This window comes from Mirounga leonina, unplaced genomic scaffold, assembly GCF_011800145.1.
Source record: "Mirounga leonina isolate KUSES-001 unplaced genomic scaffold, KU_Mleo_1.0 Mir_125, whole genome shotgun sequence".
Taxonomy (NCBI): Eukaryota; Metazoa; Chordata; class Mammalia; order Carnivora; family Phocidae; genus Mirounga; species Mirounga leonina.
Genome location: NW_023270305.1, coordinates 14,933,223 through 14,950,317, shown reverse-complemented (window position 1 = coordinate 14,950,317; position 17,095 = coordinate 14,933,223). Strand labels below are relative to the sequence as shown.

Genomic DNA, 17,095 nt, shown 5'->3' with positions numbered 1-17,095 from the left:
CCTCTCCAAGGAGGTATCATCTGAGCAGAGATGGGAAGGAAGGCAGCCATGTAAGACCATAATATACTCCTCTTTATTGGCTCTCCCCGTGCCTCGCACACTTTTTCACACAAGCAAAATTTAAATAAGGTTCAAGGATAGGACACTCTGAAAAGCTGGCCACTTGTGAACAATATTCTTCGTATCTATTCTATAAATTCAAGGATAGCTACATCTTCAGGCAAAACTACTTTTTAGCCCCAGACTGGTTAGCTAGGAAAAATAGGACTTAATAATCAAAATCTGTTTGTTTGTTTGTTTTTTAATGGTTTAAAGCATAATTCAGCTTTCATTCCCTTAAATAAATCCTGTGTCTGCAGATTTAGGGTTAGGAACCACAGAATGAAGATTTGAAGCTGTTTTTTTGTTTTTTACAGAGCTAGAAAGAGATCACTAGGTTGGTTTGGAAATGACATGCATTCCTATAAATGTGACATACACAAATGCTGAGCAGAACAGATACAGCTGAAGAGTACAGGCAATAGGAATAATAAATGGGGGTAATGAATTTTAATTGGGCAATAATAGTACAATCCCCTATTCTAGAGGCATACAGGGTGTCACAAGCTTGCAGGCAGAAGAAAGGATGGAACGCAAAAAGCCAAAAAGCAACATATCATTCCTCGACTTTGGGCTGGAGCCGGGAGAGTGTGACCTCTTTGGTGGAAAGACTTCTCATCCCTGTTTCACCAGGTCATTCCTTCCTTTGCTATGAATCATCGCTGAGAATCTGTAACAAGCACATCATTGTCAAGAAGCTAAAAGCAATTGATTAGTTGTTCTGATAACACCTGTCAGTGAAATAACTCCGAGCACAAAACCCAGGCATTTAAGGAGTTGACAAGTATTATTAAACCCGTTTTGCAAGAGAAGAAGCTGGTTCAAAGAGGGAAAAGCTGTCAAAGGTAATACAATCAGTAAGTGGCTCAGGCCTGATGCCTTGCGCAACTAGGCTCTAGCCACGTGACCTCTCAGAGCCCAGAAGACTGCGGGGCCATCTGAACATTTAGCAGTGTTTCCTCCTGTGCGAATTTAAAATGTGACATTTTTAAAGCTATGAATTTGTTTTAAATTCAAATATATTTCTTATGATTGGTTTTCTCTGTCTGCGGTTTCTCCCTCATTCAGAAACTTCACTCAATTTTTAATTTTTAAAGGGTAGCAACAGTGTATTACTACCAGTATACTGCTCCCTTTTTATTTTCCTTTTAACCCCTTGCCCGTGGCACCCTGCTAAACCTCATGTTTGAATTGGGGCAAATCATATTAATGCTTTCATCGAGGGGATGGTGCGTTGTGCAGGTCCTTTCTTGAGCCAGACCTTAATTTCATGATTTTAATAAGGAAAGAGATAGGAAAGCCTAGTTCAAGGTAAATTAGGATTTATAATTCAGGAATGCTTTTTTTTTTTTTTTTTTTTGAGAGCCAGAGACAGAGATAGTGAGTGAGAACACTGAGCGGGGAGGAGAGGGAGAAGCAGGCTCCCCACCGAGCAGGGGGCCCGATGCAGGGCTCGATCCCAGGACTCCCAGAACCCTGGGATCATGACCTGAGCCGAAGGCAGACACTTAACTGACTGAGCCACCCAGGCGCCCCTCAGGAATGCTTCTGCCTGTCTGTAACTAACTTTCTAGTTGCTCTCAACTCCGCTTTCCATTCCATTTACTTTAAAAAAAAAAATCAATAAAATAAGCAGTAAACTTAGTCTGGGTTCAACAGAAAGGTCACAAGGCAAAGGTCTAAGAGCATATAATCTGTGCACGGCTATAATCCAGGGAGCAAGAAAAGCCTATACAAAGATGCTTGATGTGTTTAACTGGTTACCTGCTGCGGACAGCCGGGGAACTATGACCAAGGAACAGAAACCCTGGAATGGAAAGAGAGTGGCATTGGGCAAGGCTGTGTTAGGTTGCACCTACAAGGAGCCAGCTACCAGCCCAGGTAGCTGGGAAAAGATGCTGAGAAGCCAGATGAATCTGAAGTAGTAACAAATGGCTTCCCATAATGCACAAATATATTCTTGTTGCGTATACCTCTGTATATAAAGTAAAACATGAACTTTCGCTCCCTCTCTCCACCCTTTTCATGGATACCTATCATTAACATTTCATTTTCTGTGCATTTACATATTATGACAACATATACATATATCTTTTTATCTTTAAGAAACATGAGTTGGGGCGCTCCCCTCTACCTGTTAGATGCTGCCCGATTCACAGATCGCTTAATAAAGCCAATTTGATCTTTAAAAGAAAAAAAAATGAATCAGATCATAATAATCTTGTGCTCAGACATTTTTTTTCCACTCATATATTGCTTGCATTAGGGTTAGGATTTATTACATTGTCAGCAAGTTGCTTTTGTCCCATAGAGGTAGACTGGAAAACACCGATTTAACATTTGTTGAATTAACACATGAATGAAGAATGATAGTCTGTTTTCTAGTTAGAGTTCCTACTTATAGGAGAGGAGTGCTGCTAATACTTGTGAATGCAGTGGGCAAGGTCTGGTAAACCATGGGATTGTCGTTGCCAGACAACTGAATATCCCCACCAGTCTCCTTCCCATTCATCAACCCCGCCACATCCGCATTTCAGAAGTAGGAAATGGAAGCTACCCAGGGGAGACACAGAAAAGAGAGGTGGAAGTGAGGGGCTAATTTTCTCTCCTCACTTCTTGGCTGAGACCATGGTAATAAAAGACAGATTAACAAGAGAAAAACAAACAAATGTATTAACCTGTATGCCCCAGGTATACATGGGTGATGCCCAGGGGAAAAGGAGTGACTCTCCAAGGTGATTAAGAATTCAACTTTCTTGATAGGGAAGGGCAGTGGGAGGCCTCTTAGGGGAGAGTAAATGACTTAGGAAAGATGAACTGGCCCTCAGTAGACTAAATAGGAGGTATGACGATGTTTGTGACGTTTGTCTGGGTGTGGTGTTGACTTCTTGTCTGTGACACGAGTCCGTCCTTGCTGGTTGATGAAACTCCCAGGGAGGGGATTCATGGCTGTTGAGTCTTTTGGGGGGACTGGTCTTGAGGCAGATAAGGGGCAGTTCAGAGAAAGCCTCTCCCTCCATTGGCTACTTTTCACTGGCCGACAGCCCAACATTAGCACTATACCAAAGTGGTACATTTGGCCAGTGTGTCCTGAGCTCCTCCATTCATATTCTGCTACCCTTCAGGGAGACAGGGGAAGTCTCTTTAAAAAATTCACTCAGTCAAAAAATATGTTAAGCCCATGCTAAGTGGCAGGCACTCTGGATAAAATGGCAGACTTGGTCCTTGTCCCCATACAGGGAGAGTCTACAATTGAAGGAAGAAAGAAAGAGTAGGGCAGAGATGCAGAAAGAAAAGAGTAGAATTCCAAAGGAGGGAGAAATTTTAGTGATGGCTAAGTTAGTGCAGTGCTTGTGTTAATATAAGCTGTTTAGAAAGGAGTTTTAAATCCCAGCCATCTGCTCCCACATCAAACACAACACTGTACCCCCGATTTCACTCCTCCGTCCCATATATACACATCCCAATAATCATCTGCTGCTATATTTTTCATGATTTCCTACAGCCAATAATAAAAAATATACTTGATTCAAACCAGAGGACTGGGACCCAGATCTAAGTATAAACATAGTGGAAGTCATAAGTTTCTATACCGACAGTCTTACTAATTAAGTTATTTGGCCTGTTTTTAGCCACATTGGATATTTTTTTCTTTTTAAGGTTGTTAAGGATGTTTGTAGCAGCATATCAATAAGCCAAGAAGTCACATAGTTACTCAGTCGCACAGATTACTCATCATTGCCTGTTCATAACAGAATCCTAAAATGTTTAAGATTTCTGATGCAAATCAAAATCTCATCATCACTTGTCATTGCTAAATTAAATGACAGGATAATAACATTACATTAAAACCATTTTTCTCTTGATTGAGTACCTTTTTCAGAAGTGAACCTTGTAGATGGATATTTTTTTTCATCAGTACTATAAATGCATTTAGAATAGGAGGTAAAAATAGCAGTGAAAAGGGGAGGAGTGGAATAGAATGTTTTCAAATTATTGATGAGTCTCTTTTGAATCTCAAATAGCCATATTTGACACTGCAGTGTTAGGGAATGGAGTAGGTTAGCCCAATTTACTGAGACTTTTAGAACTACATAAAGGAGATGCACAGGTTGAACTTGGTCATTATCAACACCATCGTGTGTTCTTGGCATCAGTCATAGATCATTCCATTGCAAACAGGCTGTTAGTGACCTGTGGGAACTGGCATTGTCCGGGTACTCTAAGATTAGGCACAAGAGACTGATTTCAGATAGATCACAGCCTAGGTGGGAAATGAATATAAATTTCAGATCTGCCAAAACAGGGTAGGTTCTCAATCGACTTACTGTCGTGAACTTCCCTCTTGGCCTTTCTTTCCCATCTAAAGCTAATTAACCTTTTTGGTCACACCTGCCATCGCTCCATCTGGCCCTCGGCCCACTTCTTTCTGGCCATCCAGTCCTCATGCTGATCAAGCCCATCTTCCTCACTCACTCACTCACACTCACCCTTTCCATTTTCACATCTTCTGTCCTTCAAAGATGTTTCCTCACATCTTCCAGTTTAATGTTATGAAAATCAGACCTGGAGGAAACCTTTTACTCTGACCTTTTGTCTCCTTTACTACTACCCTCACCAGGCAGTAACAGGTGAGCGAAAATCCTTAGCTCTTGGAGAAGTGCACGATGGTAGAGACTGAAACCGGTTGGCTAGGAGGTGACAATAGTTGAATCTGGGTGATGAGTGCATGGGGGTGGGGAAGTCAATATACTGTTTTCTCTAATTTTATAGGTTTGAAATTTTCTGTAGTAAAAGTTTTCAACTAAACTTAGCTCTCTAGACTCCATTTTTTAAGAATAGATGCTCTTTTTGAGTCAGTACCTGAAATGGGTGGGATACAGGATGGACTGGGACTAACACCTATCCTGCCATCAAAATAATAACCCACTCCTGCCCCACCTGCCAGGAAACAAATGGGATTCCTTAGCGCCTAGAACTGCAACTTCCCTCTTCTCCTTAGGTCCTTTCTGAACCTGGTTACCAGAGCCCTGGTACACTTCCTACTTCTTGTTAAAGTGACCAGATAAACCAGTACAGAAACACACATTAACTTGGTCCCACGTACAAGTCCCACTGTGAATAAAGGTCTGTGCTGGGAAGTGGGAATTGGAAAGGACTTCCATCCAAGAGCTCCCCATGATGAAAAATGGAGGCATGCATGAACACCCCTGATGCAGCCGACAATAGAAACTAAAGTGGCTCTAGGAGCGCAGCGGTGGGACTGTGGGGGGATGGGCAGGCATCCTGTCAGCAGATGCATTCTGGATATCGAGGCCAACTACCAAGTGTTATCTTAAAGGAAAAGGTGATCTTCTCTACTTCTGCTTGCATTTCTGATGGCTAAGACTAGACTCATCAGAGAACCTTCCCTCTCTCTTCTGAACTTAAATTGATTGCAGTTACCAAGGTGCCTTTTTTTTTTCCTTCTCTTTTTAAATTATGGCAGTCTTACTTCTCGTTTGCCAAAAACCGGAGAAACCATCCATGGACATAAGTTTTTTATTGGCTTTGGAGGGAAAGGTGCCAACCAGTGTGTCCAAGCTGCCAGGCTTGGAGCAAAGACGTCCATGGTATGCAAGGTAAGTGTAAAGGACAGTGGAGAGGATTCTAGAGGCAAGGGTCTGGTTTTAAGACTTGGTTTTTATTTTTTAACTATTTTAAAGGGAACAATTCAGTGGCATTTAGTACGTTCACAATGTTGGACAACCACCATTCTCTTAGTTCCAGAACATTTCTGTCATTCCAAAGTAAAACTCCCTACCATTAAGCAGTTTCCCCCCATACCCCAGCCCCCAGCCTCCTGCCCCTGGCATCCACCAATCTGCATTCCGTCTCTGTGGATTGATCTATTCTGGAGATTTCCTCTAAATGGAATCATAAGATACATGACATTTTGTGTCTGGCTTCTTTGACTTAGCATAATATTCTCAAGGTTCATCTACCTTATAGCATGTATCTATTTTATTCCTTTTGTGGCTGAATAATATCCCATTGTATAGACCATAATTTGTCTATCCACTTGTTTGTTGATGGACACTTGAGCTGTTTCCACGTTTTGGCTGTTGTGAACGGTGCTGCTGTGAACACGCATGTGCATGCACTTTGCTTGAGTATCCGCTTTGTATGGTTGTTAAAGATTGAAATAGGAGAGGGTCTTTTTCCTTATCCTTTATATTCGTTTCTACCTCACTGAGTCCTCTGGGAAGTAGCTTTATGCTGCATTCCTTTAACTTACTGAGCTTCTAAGTGAAGGGTGAGAAGTGAGAGGAATTTGCCTACTCCACTGGGTTTCTATACTCTGGCTTCTAAACAGCAGAAGTCACCCGGTTTTTAGCAATTTTTGCTGCAACACAGCTTTTGGAAACTTGGTCTAATGAGTGGTGATTCACTCATCTCTAAGTTATTTCTTCTAATGCTAGCTCTTGGATCAGAAAGGAATCTGGGCCTTAATGAACTACCTCTAACTAATCCTTAGGCATGGTTCTGTTTTCAGGTATGTAAGGAAATGACAGTAAGATACGATAGTCCCTATTCCTATCCATCCGGCTGAACTCATTTGAAAATAAAATTGGCTACCAAAGGTTCAATGTTTGCGTGTTTAATGAAATTTTAAGATGCTAGCATTCTGGCAGAACACTAAAGTTTATTTTAGGAAAGCTAGACTCAGTCTACACACTAAAGGATAAGAAAAATCTGCGAGATTTAAAAGAACGAGTTCACTCCTGTGAGCTGGGTCAGTTTTACCAAAATTTCTCTGCAATGTCATTTCCCATTGTATACAGCACTCTTCTCTCCACAGGCATCTTTCAATGATGTACAAACTATACAATTATCATTTCATCTGCTAATGAGCTGTAGTTTTATTTCTAATTTAGGATTAACCTGATGAAATTCTCATCCAGCTGTTTGGTCAAAAACATCACATGAAGCACAAGATTCAAAGTAAGAAACGCACATCTTCTAAGGTTGAACTCTGAAGTGTCAGTTAATCATCCATTAATTATTGATAACCTAGTACGTGTTAAGAATTATGGGGCTTGGAGAGGGAGCTGTAGGCCTGACCGATCCTGTACTTGATTAGAAATGAAGGGCCTGGGGAGTCATCAGATGCTGCTGACTTAACGGGCTTGGGAACTGGAAAGAGGAGGATATTTCCTGGCCGGGGAAACATGGACAGAGAATTGGTATTGGAAGCAAAGTACCAAAAATGGCTGCTCTGGGAAGAGAGGGAGTTCCCTCGAGCTGGAGTCGTAAAAGGAGAGATTAGAGAACCCCTCTTGGAAGCTTCATAAATGCTATTCATGTAGCCATGAAAGTCAAAATTGGATGTCCCCTGGGATCTCATCCAATTCGAAGATTGAGATCGGTGTTATTTTGGGTCTGTTGAATTTGAGGCAAAGAGAAACGCAAAATAGAAAATATTTGAGTTGTGGAACTGAACTTGGGAAGTGAATCATACAACCGTCAGGAGTGGATGTGAGAGGAATAGACAGCAGAGGGCTGTATTTGGGGAAATGGCACAGTCAGGAGTTTGATAAAGCAACAGTGCCGTTGGTTTTATTCTGGTCTGGGCACGACCGTGTACGGTGGCATCTGTACCGTTGGGCAAGCTGTTTATGTCTGCAGTGCCCCAGTGCAGCTGTCGGCCCTTCAGCCCCGCGCTCGGTTCTAGCCTGGGTGTCCATACAGAGAGGATGAGAAAGCATGGCTTCAGCCAAAACCCATACGGGGTGACTTTGCTTAGACCACCTGGAATCTTTAGACACAGATTTCTTTAAGCTTAAACATGTTGCATAATATTCTCAGATTTCTTCAAAAGAAAAATACCTTTTTTATAATAGAAACTGTTGTTATCCATTCATGATACTTTTCCATGGTGAACTATATTCTTATTAAGCAAAATAGCCAACCGGCTATATAGCAGTTTTTTTCAGATGACAAATTCCAAGTAGAAACCAAAATCGTGAAATGACTCAAGATAAAAATTAACAGATGGAACAAAAGAAAAACAGGTAGAAAATTTCCTCCGGTTTTCTTAGCAACATTAACTTACCTACGACCACCCTGCAACAAACTAAAATCCAAGCTCTGGTGAAGTAAGACTGACGGCACATGCAAAACAGCTTATATTGAGCTCAGGGGAATTATTTGCCAAGATATTGTGACAAGGACTATTAAGCAGTCCATCAATATGCATCCAGCGAAACATGTAATCATGAAACACTTGAAGTCGTTAAGGAGTTGTACAGTCAGTAGTCACCTGAGTCATGGCCCCAAGGCCACAGCCCAAGGAGAATTGGAAGTGATATTTTCAGATTACAAATCCAGGCAGATATCATAGAAAATGAAAGTCTTGGGGCGCCTGGGTGGCTCAGTCATTGGGCATCTGCCTTCGGCTCAGGGCATGATCCCAGAATTCTGGGATCGAGCCCCACATCGGACTCCCTGCGCAGCGGGAGGCCTGCCTCTTCCTCTCCCACTCCCCCTGCTTCTGTTCCCTCTCTCACTGTGTCTCTCTCTGTCAAATAAATAAAATCTTAAAAAAAAAAAAAAAGAGGGGCGCCTGGGTGGCTCAGTTGGTTGGGCGACTGCCTTCGGCTCAGGTCATGATCCTGGAGTCCCGGGATCGAGTCCCGCATCGGGCTCCCTGCTCGGCAGGGAGTCTGCTTCTCCCTCTGACCCTCCTCCCTCTCATGCTCTCTGTATCTCATTCTCTCTGTCTCAAATAAATAAATAAAATCTTTAAAAAAAAAAAAAGAAAGAAAATGAAAGTCTTGGGACGCCGGGGTGGCCCAGTCGGTTAAGTGTCTGCCTTCAGCTCAGGTCATGATCCCAGGGTCCTGGGATCGAGTCCCGCATCGGGCTCCCTGCTCCACGGGGAGCCTGCTTCTCCCTCTGCCTCTGCATCTCTCTCTCTGTCTCTCATGAATGGATAAATAAAATCTTAAAAAAAAAAAAAGAAAGAAAGAAAAGAAAATGAAAGTCTTCTTGGCAGGGCAAAGAGTCTGTGAGAATACCTTTCATAGGACTTCACCCGATTTTCTTAATTGTTTCCTCCTCCATCATTCCATTCAAGCTAAATGTTATTTCTTGATATCCAAAACTGGCTGCTCAGGAGGGCCAGGGTAGAAAAAAAAAAGTTCGAGATGCAGTGGCCCAGTCTGAGCCCAAAGAGCCTGCTTCTTATGTGGTGGGAAGAAGCCCTGAACAGGTGTGGACCCAAATGACCCAGATCTGAAATCAGCCAAGTGAGAAGACCTTCAAGAAACTACCTGGTCTTACTTACCCTGAACATGACACTCTCAAAACTCTCTAGGGACGCTTGGCTGGCTCAGTCGGTAGAGCACGTGACTCTTGATCTTGGGGTCCTGAGTTCAAGCCCCACACTGGGCACAGAGCTTCCTTTAAAAAGAAAAAAAAAAAAAAAAAACCCACCTCTAATATAAGCAGCTGTGTGTTTTCCTTGCAGAATGGGCAGATATTAAGCTGTGTGACAGAAGCGGTGTGTTAGAGCCCAGGCCGCTCAAAGTCTGATCCTCAGGCCGGGCCGTAAACTGTCACTGGGTCTGAACAGGAATTAAGAGTAAGCAATTAGCAACAGTTATAGCATTTGACAGAATAATGCTATAGCTGATGAATATAATAGTAATAATAAATTAAGCCTGGTATTTTGTAGAAGTCTTTTCTGTTTTTATTTCATTGTTGTTATATTTTACAGAATTATTAGTCCACAGTGGATTGAAAATGGAAAAAAGAAAAAAACAGCCTTTGCTACAGATGGCTTGAAAAGCAGTATATTAGAGTACTCATCTTTTTAATTTTTTTTTCTTAAGATTTTTATTTATTTGACAGAGAGAGACACAGAGAGAGAGGAAACACAAGCAGGGGGAGTGGGAGAGGGAGAAGCAGGCTTCCCGCCGAGCAGGGAGCCCAATGCGGGGCTCGATCCCAGGACCCTGGGATCATGACCTGAGCCGAAGGCAGACGCTTAACGACTGAGCCACCCAGGCGCCCCTAGAGTACTCATCATCTTAACAAAAAAGGTTAGGTTGTCTGTTAGATTACTGTGGGACAGTCAACTGATTGTGCATTAAGATTTAGTTTTCAGAGATCAAAAAGTAGTCACCAGCGTTTTCCAGGTTATATATAATGATATGAAAATTGTCCCTTCCTGAATTCTGCTGAAGGACGACTGACTAAAACTACTGGCTATATTGATTAGAATGCCTGGCCACATGTCCAAATACAGGGTACCCTAGGACCCAAAGCAAATAAACAATATGTGTCTCATACAGGAAGAATGGAAGAAAATTGGATTACCACCAGCGACCTCTTAGCTCCTACCCACCTCCACTCTCAGATAAGCGGGACTCATAAATGGGGACTGTAACATTAATTTTCTATGTTCAAGGCCATTATCCCCATTTAGATGGGATTTAAACCACCAGCTAGCTTGAACAACAGGAATTTTCTGTATTCTTCTGTCCTCTTTTATGACAAAGCCACAAGTGACAAGTCAAAAGGTTAATATGAGGGACTTAATTCAAAAAAGCAACGGCTGGGTTTTGTTATAGGACAACAAATGCATGTTAGGCTCCCAGACCTGCTGTTCATCATGACCCTCAGGCACTGAGAAGTCACAAAATGTCTTGAATAACAAAGATTAAATTGCATTCAACTTGGTTTTAGTGTTAATTATATTTCTGTGCATTGTAACTTTGAGAACTGGTAACCTGTTTTAATAGAAGGGATAACTTTTTTAGCAGAAATATTCGACTTCATTTGACCTTGGGTAAGATATCTTGGTCCTATAGGTTTTACTTACCTCAACTATATGTCGATAGATGGAATTCCTAGATGTTTTCTACCATTCAGGGATTCCAAACAGCCCATTCCTCAACCATTGGGAAACGTGGACATTCAATATATGGTAGTGCTAACTGCAGCCACCTTCCTCGGCACTGGATCCTGGTTCTGGACTGTGGAAGCCACTGACTGGCTCTCCCTCAATGCAGAGAGCCTTCTCGGTGGTAAAAGTGAAGGAAATACCTCAGGACCCTTAGCTAGAGGAAATGCTCTTGCTCCTGATCCACCCAGTCCTGCTGTTTTCCATTATTCTAATTTACATCTCTCTATAGCTGCATTATCCAAGATGGCAGCCTCTAGCCATGTGTGGCTGATTTAACTGTAATTAAGATAAAATTTTAAATTGAGTTGCTTTATCATACTGACTACATTTCAAGTGCCTATTTGGGGTAGCACAGATAGAGAGCATTTCATCACTGCAGAAAGTTCTGTTCAACTGCATGACTTTAAAAGCTTCAGGGAAGAGCTGAGCCTGGGATTTCCTGAAGAGCAGCTGGGATTCTAGGAGTTACCTTGGCTTAACTGCAAGTGGTTGTCCGTAATTGATGATGACCTGGCTTCTTTCACCTGGAACACACTTACCCAGGCTACCTAAGACTATGTGCTTTTCCCAGAATCCTTCTGCCCAAAAGGATTTCACTGCTGCTACTGAAAGAGTATAGGAATGCCTTCCAGGGGGCTATTAGAAGCAAAACCTTGTGTAAGACCTTCTGGCAGCCACAGCTAGGACAGTCTGAGTGCCTGTAGTCATGTCCCTTTAAGAATGATAAGATAGGGCGCCTGGGTGGCTCAGATGGTTAAGCGTCTGCCTTCGGCTCAGGTCATGATCCCAGCGTCCTGGGATCGAGTCCCACATCAGGCTCCCTGCTCCTTGGGAGCCTGCTTCTCCCTCTGCCTTTCTCTCTCGCTCTGTCTCTCATGAATAAAAAAAAAAAAAAAAAAAGAATGATAAGATAGGCCAAGGAAAATGAACAGACAGGCAACTAAGATGACCAAATACTTACAGAACACATTTCACGCACAGAACTTAAGGAGGGATAAACATATGCTAAGCTAGAGTCTCCGATAAGCTTCTAGGGAGGCTAGACTCCTAGGAAGATTGTTTAGGCAAACAATATAAGGTGGTATTCAATTAAATATTTAATGGTATCTACTAGGAATGCTCTAGGAGTTGAAATGAGAGCATTAAGAAGAGCTAGGATGGGGAGGTAGGCCTTAAGTTGCACTTGAAAAACAGGTGAGGTTTGATTAGATGGAGAGAGGAAAGGATTTCTAAGTTCTCAGAAGGCAAGAAAATAGACACAAATATATTGTACTCACCTTGTGTTTTAACACAGTCAAATGATAACATCAAGTTAATAGTGCCTTTCTGCTGGCCACTCTGTAGAACAGAGAAATCCAATGATTTTTGCCAAATACGAGTGTTAGAGAAGCCCACAGAGAAAGGGGGGCAAGCCTGGTGACATCAAAATGAGACCGGAGCCCGCAAAGACAAACGTGGCACTGTGTGTAGCTTTACAATACCTTGATCCCCGTGTTGGACCCTATTGGGCCTCTCGCCCCGGGCAGACTCTGCAGGCCACATTCCGCGTTCCCACTTAGTTGACTTCCCAACGTAGTGCCAGGCAGGACCGCTCTCCTTCCTCGTATCGTCCACACCAAGCTTCACACGCACTCTCCCAGCATTCATCCTGCAATCCAGTGGGCCTCAGCTGGAGGCATACATTGTAGTCACCTGGGGCGTGGGCCACGGTCCCACCTACATGGGCTGATTTCATTGATCTCGGGTGTAACCTGGGCACCAGGATATCTGTAAGCTCCTCGGGAGCTCTAATGCCTAGCGAAGGCTGAGAACTCCTGGTTTCCTACCTGCCAGAGAGAACTCACCCCAGTCCCACCCTACCTGGCTCAGGTGGAACCATTTGCCGCAAAATGTAAAGAATTTTAACTAGCTGGATAATGGCAGAACTGAAATTCGATTCCAAGTTTCCTGACTCCCATTCGCACTATTTTGCTTCATGGCCAAGATACTTACACTTAAAGTTCTCTTATCAATTTGATAGGCAAAATGTGACCGGGAAAACAGAGAAGCCTCCAAAAATACCTACGAATGTTCCCCTATGATATTATTATGTCAAGTCCTTTTTGTTTCAAGGACCATTTGAAATCATTCACTGTGATTTTTTTTTATTTAAATTCAATTAGCCAACATCATTGGTTTCAGATGTAGTGTTCAAGAATTATTCACTGTGATTTTCATTCACAGTCATTACAAATCATTCCATTTGTATCATTCACTGTGATTTTCAAGATGCTTTCAGTCCCCTCTCAATGGCAGGCAATGTATAGCACCTTAGCCTCGGTTGCACTCCTCTGATTTGTGCTTATGAATTTCCAGTTCCTGGGGAAGAGGCTTACATTTGAGTCAGAAGTAGCCAAAGGGGGTTGGAAGATGTTCGCTTCTCTCGACCTTTTTTTTTAAAGTCAATCGAGCAGAATAAATGATTGTGTAAGAGGTTTGAGGGTGGGGAAACAGGGAAAATGGCATTCTTTTAGTATGACATTGCCCAAAGCATCTGTGCTACTCTGTAATGCAGAAGGAAAAAAGAGCCCTGAGATCTCTGCTGCTTTTTGCCTACGTTTCAATATAATAAATATGTATGTCTAAGACCCACACATGCTCGCGGTTGGCTCTGTTATTCTTATGGAAGTAACAGGATACCTGGTTACATTAAGCAGCATTAGTTTCACCATTAATGCAGATGTTATGTTTTTATTACAATAATAGTAATACAGTCTTATTTTTAAAATAATTCAGTGCCCCCGCCTGCTTGCTTCCATGACCAGGTGCTCTTCTATTTGAAAATAGGGAGCAACAGGAAGAATTGGAAGCATCAGGGAGAACCACACAGGCAGGATTGAATGCAAGCAGCAGGTATTCCCCAAGGGAAGTGGCCATGGAGGCAGCAGTACTGAGCTGGTGATGATGAGGATGGGGACAGGGACAGTGATAGCACCGAGCCCTTATTGAATCCTTTACAGTTGTCAGCCCGCTTCTTGCGGGTTATTTTATCCCCACAGCAAACTCACTGTGACTCTCCAGATAAGGAGACTGAGGCCGAGGGGCAGTTACAGCGGCTTGCCCCAAACCACACGGGTCAACTGCCCTGACACAAATGTGAATATCGCCCTCCTACTCAGTTCTTTTACTTGGTAATGTGTCACCACGACCCTGAGGCAAAGTTAATGCAGCTAAGGTTGACTTCTCTTGATCCTCAGCAGCGTCGTTACTTTGCCATTATTTTTTAATTACCAGATTTTTATTTTTGTCATGGAAATATCCAAGAGGGCAAAGGCGAAGTATTTTTGTTCCACGTCTCACATAGACAGCCGACAGGTTTGCCAGGAATTCACTATTGGAATAAATCTGGGACCATCACCATCCCTGAGGGACGTTGCCCATCAGGTGATTCCCAGAGCAGGAAGAAGACAGGCAGCATGGGGCATCTGGGGGGCTCAGTTGGTTAGCGTCTGACTCTTGATCTCACTCAGGTCTTGACCTCAAGGGTCTTGATCTCAGGGTCGTGAGTTCAAGCCTCAGGTTGGGTTCCATGCTAGGCATGGAGCCTACTTAACCATTACAAATAAAATACGACTGCAGCAAGCCTGCCAAATGCAGTTACCATGAGCATAATCCCTGATTATGCCTTGGATGGGCACGATATTCCACTTGGTGTGACAGGTGCCTCTCTAGGTCTGATTTTCCCTCCGACAGTTTCTGAGGGCAAAGCCACATGCTTTTTGGTTTTCTCCTCCCTTTGAACAATTCTTCCTAATCCCTGCACTTCCTGATGTTTATATCATCGCACCATTGATCAAATATGCCTTTGAAATTCACCTTAAACAGATTTTGCCTGTAGTAAACTGATAGGAAAGGGGAGAGAAGTTTCTTTGCTCTAATCTGTACCAGGCCCCACATGCCTACGAATGGCCTTCCTCTAATCCCTACAACATTCTTATAATGATGCTTTTCCAACTATATAGTATCTTGATTGCCCATGGGAGAGAGCTAAATAATGTTTAAAAAAAAAAGAGAGAGAAAATTTATTTCTGGTATGAATCTTTGACCTAAGAAATGGGATGCTTCAGTAGATAAATGGCCAGCCTTCCATGAAGAAAACTTTTGATAGATTACCTCCTTCCACCGGGGAGCTCTCCCCCACAGCATTGCTTTCTAGTGGATGCTCTTCATTATAGAGATAGAAATTCTGTTAATAAGAAATTATTATATATTGTTCAAGCTTATTGGCTAATCAGCATTTCTGCCAGACAAGGAACACAGGGAAAAATGTCCTTTGAGGAAGAAGTTCTCAGAGGTGGCATTTAAATCAGGGGTCAGCACACTACCACTCATGGGGCAAATCTTGCCTACTACGTATTTTTATAAAGTTTTATTGGAACACAGCCACATCCATTTGTCTACAGATTTTCTTTGGCTGCCTTCACTCTACAACAGCAGAGTTGAATAGTTGCAAAAGAGACCATCTGGCCCACAATGTCTAAACTATTACCTCTCTGGCCCTTTATAGAAAAATATTTTCCAACCCCTGATCTAGACAATTCAAAATCTTACCAGGAAGTTTTCTCTTCACTCATTGAGGATCTTGGCCCAAGTAAATCTCTAGGTTTCTTTCTATTGATATATCCCGAAGGGAGCGATTTTCTGTGGAAAAGCAGAGCACAGCAGGAGTGGCTGAGACCCAGATAGATACATGATCCGTTGAAGTAGTGCTCACCTGCAGGACAGAGAAATAGTAGTTCAGGAGTGGCAAGCCTAAAGCCTAGAGGTGCCAAGCAAGTAACATAAATTGCAGTAGGCCAGGTGGAGGCTCTGGTCTAGAGAGCATGCACTCACCTTTGGGGCAGTTCCAGCTGGGTGGCCTTGCAGGAATGTGGGCCCAGTGTTACCAGAACCTCTGGATTTTCAGGACCTCCTGGAAATTTGTTTTTGTGAAGTCCCCTAACTGGTTAAAATTTAAAAGAAAACCAATATAACACTGTATGTTAACTACACTAAAATTAAAATAATAAAAATAAAAGAGGGCATCTGCGCAAAAACCTGCACATTAATTTATCATTACCAAAATTTAGAAGCAACTCAAGATGTCCTTCAGTGGGTAAATGGATAAACTGCAGTACGTCCATACCACGGAACATTTTTCAGCACTAAAAAGAAATGAGTGATTAAGCCACAAAAAAGACATGGAGGAAACTTAGATGTATTTTCTAAGTGAAAGAAGCCAGTCTGAAAAGGTTACAAAGACAAAACTATGGAGACAGTAGAAAGATCAGTGGTTGCCAGGGGCTTGGACAGAGAGAGGGATGAATAGGCAGAGCACAGAAGGTTTTTACCCCAGGGAATCCATTCTGGATAATACTATAATGGTGGATGCATGTTTATACATGTGTCAAAACACATGGAATGTACAACACCAGAGTGAACCCTAACTTAAACTATGGAGTTTCGGTGTAACAATGTGTCAAACATAGGATCAATGATTGTAACAAATGTGCCACCTTAACCATGTTGCCTATGAATGGAAGAGGAATGGGTGCCCAAGGGAAAAACTGAAGTATCATTTCCAGAATGCATGCTAGGATGCAAAAGCAACAGACTTCCACGATACCGAGTTACCCAAGTTAGCGAGGGCTTTTTAAATTCCCTCTTCTCTGAACCCATCCTGTGTCAGGTAAGAAGATTCTAAAACACCAGGCAAGTCATTACAGAGATGCCCTCATTTATAGTGAAGTACAAACAACTGAGGTTCTTCATAAATATTGAGGACTGTTGATGGTAGACAGCTCTGTCTCAGTGGGAGTTTCCACATGAACAGATCAAAGTGAGAGCAGAGTTCTAGAACTCCTGACAGTCATTAAATGCTTCACGTTTTAGGTAGGATATAAGTGGAACAATTTGGGCTGAAATCAAGTCTAGCATCTTACATTAAGAAGATTAATTAGCTAATGTTTATAAAGTACTGTGCAGATATGCCCTTTTAAAATGCTAAAGTATTCTAAAAACTACATT

General features: G+C 42.4%; 1 protein-coding gene and 1 long non-coding RNA gene across 4 annotated transcripts in view; one reads left to right on the top strand and one right to left on the bottom strand.

The window, feature by feature from the left end:
* Positions 1-17,095, top strand: part of RBKS (ribokinase) — an 82,781-nt gene that overhangs the window by 10,349 nt on the left and 55,337 nt on the right. For all 3 annotated transcript variants that reach the window (XM_035000815.1, XM_035000814.1, XM_035000816.1), the window contains exon 2: positions 5,588-5,720. In XM_035000815.1, coding sequence (XP_034856706.1) covers positions 5,588-5,720 — 133 coding nt within the window. The remainder of the gene's footprint in view (positions 1-5,587; positions 5,721-17,095) is intronic.
* Positions 15,186-17,059, bottom strand: LOC118007718. The gene is made up of 3 exons (XR_004678466.1): positions 16,149-17,059; positions 15,923-16,031; positions 15,186-15,803 (listed from the first exon to the last, which is right to left on the bottom strand). It is a non-coding gene; the product is annotated as an uncharacterized LOC118007718 (long non-coding RNA).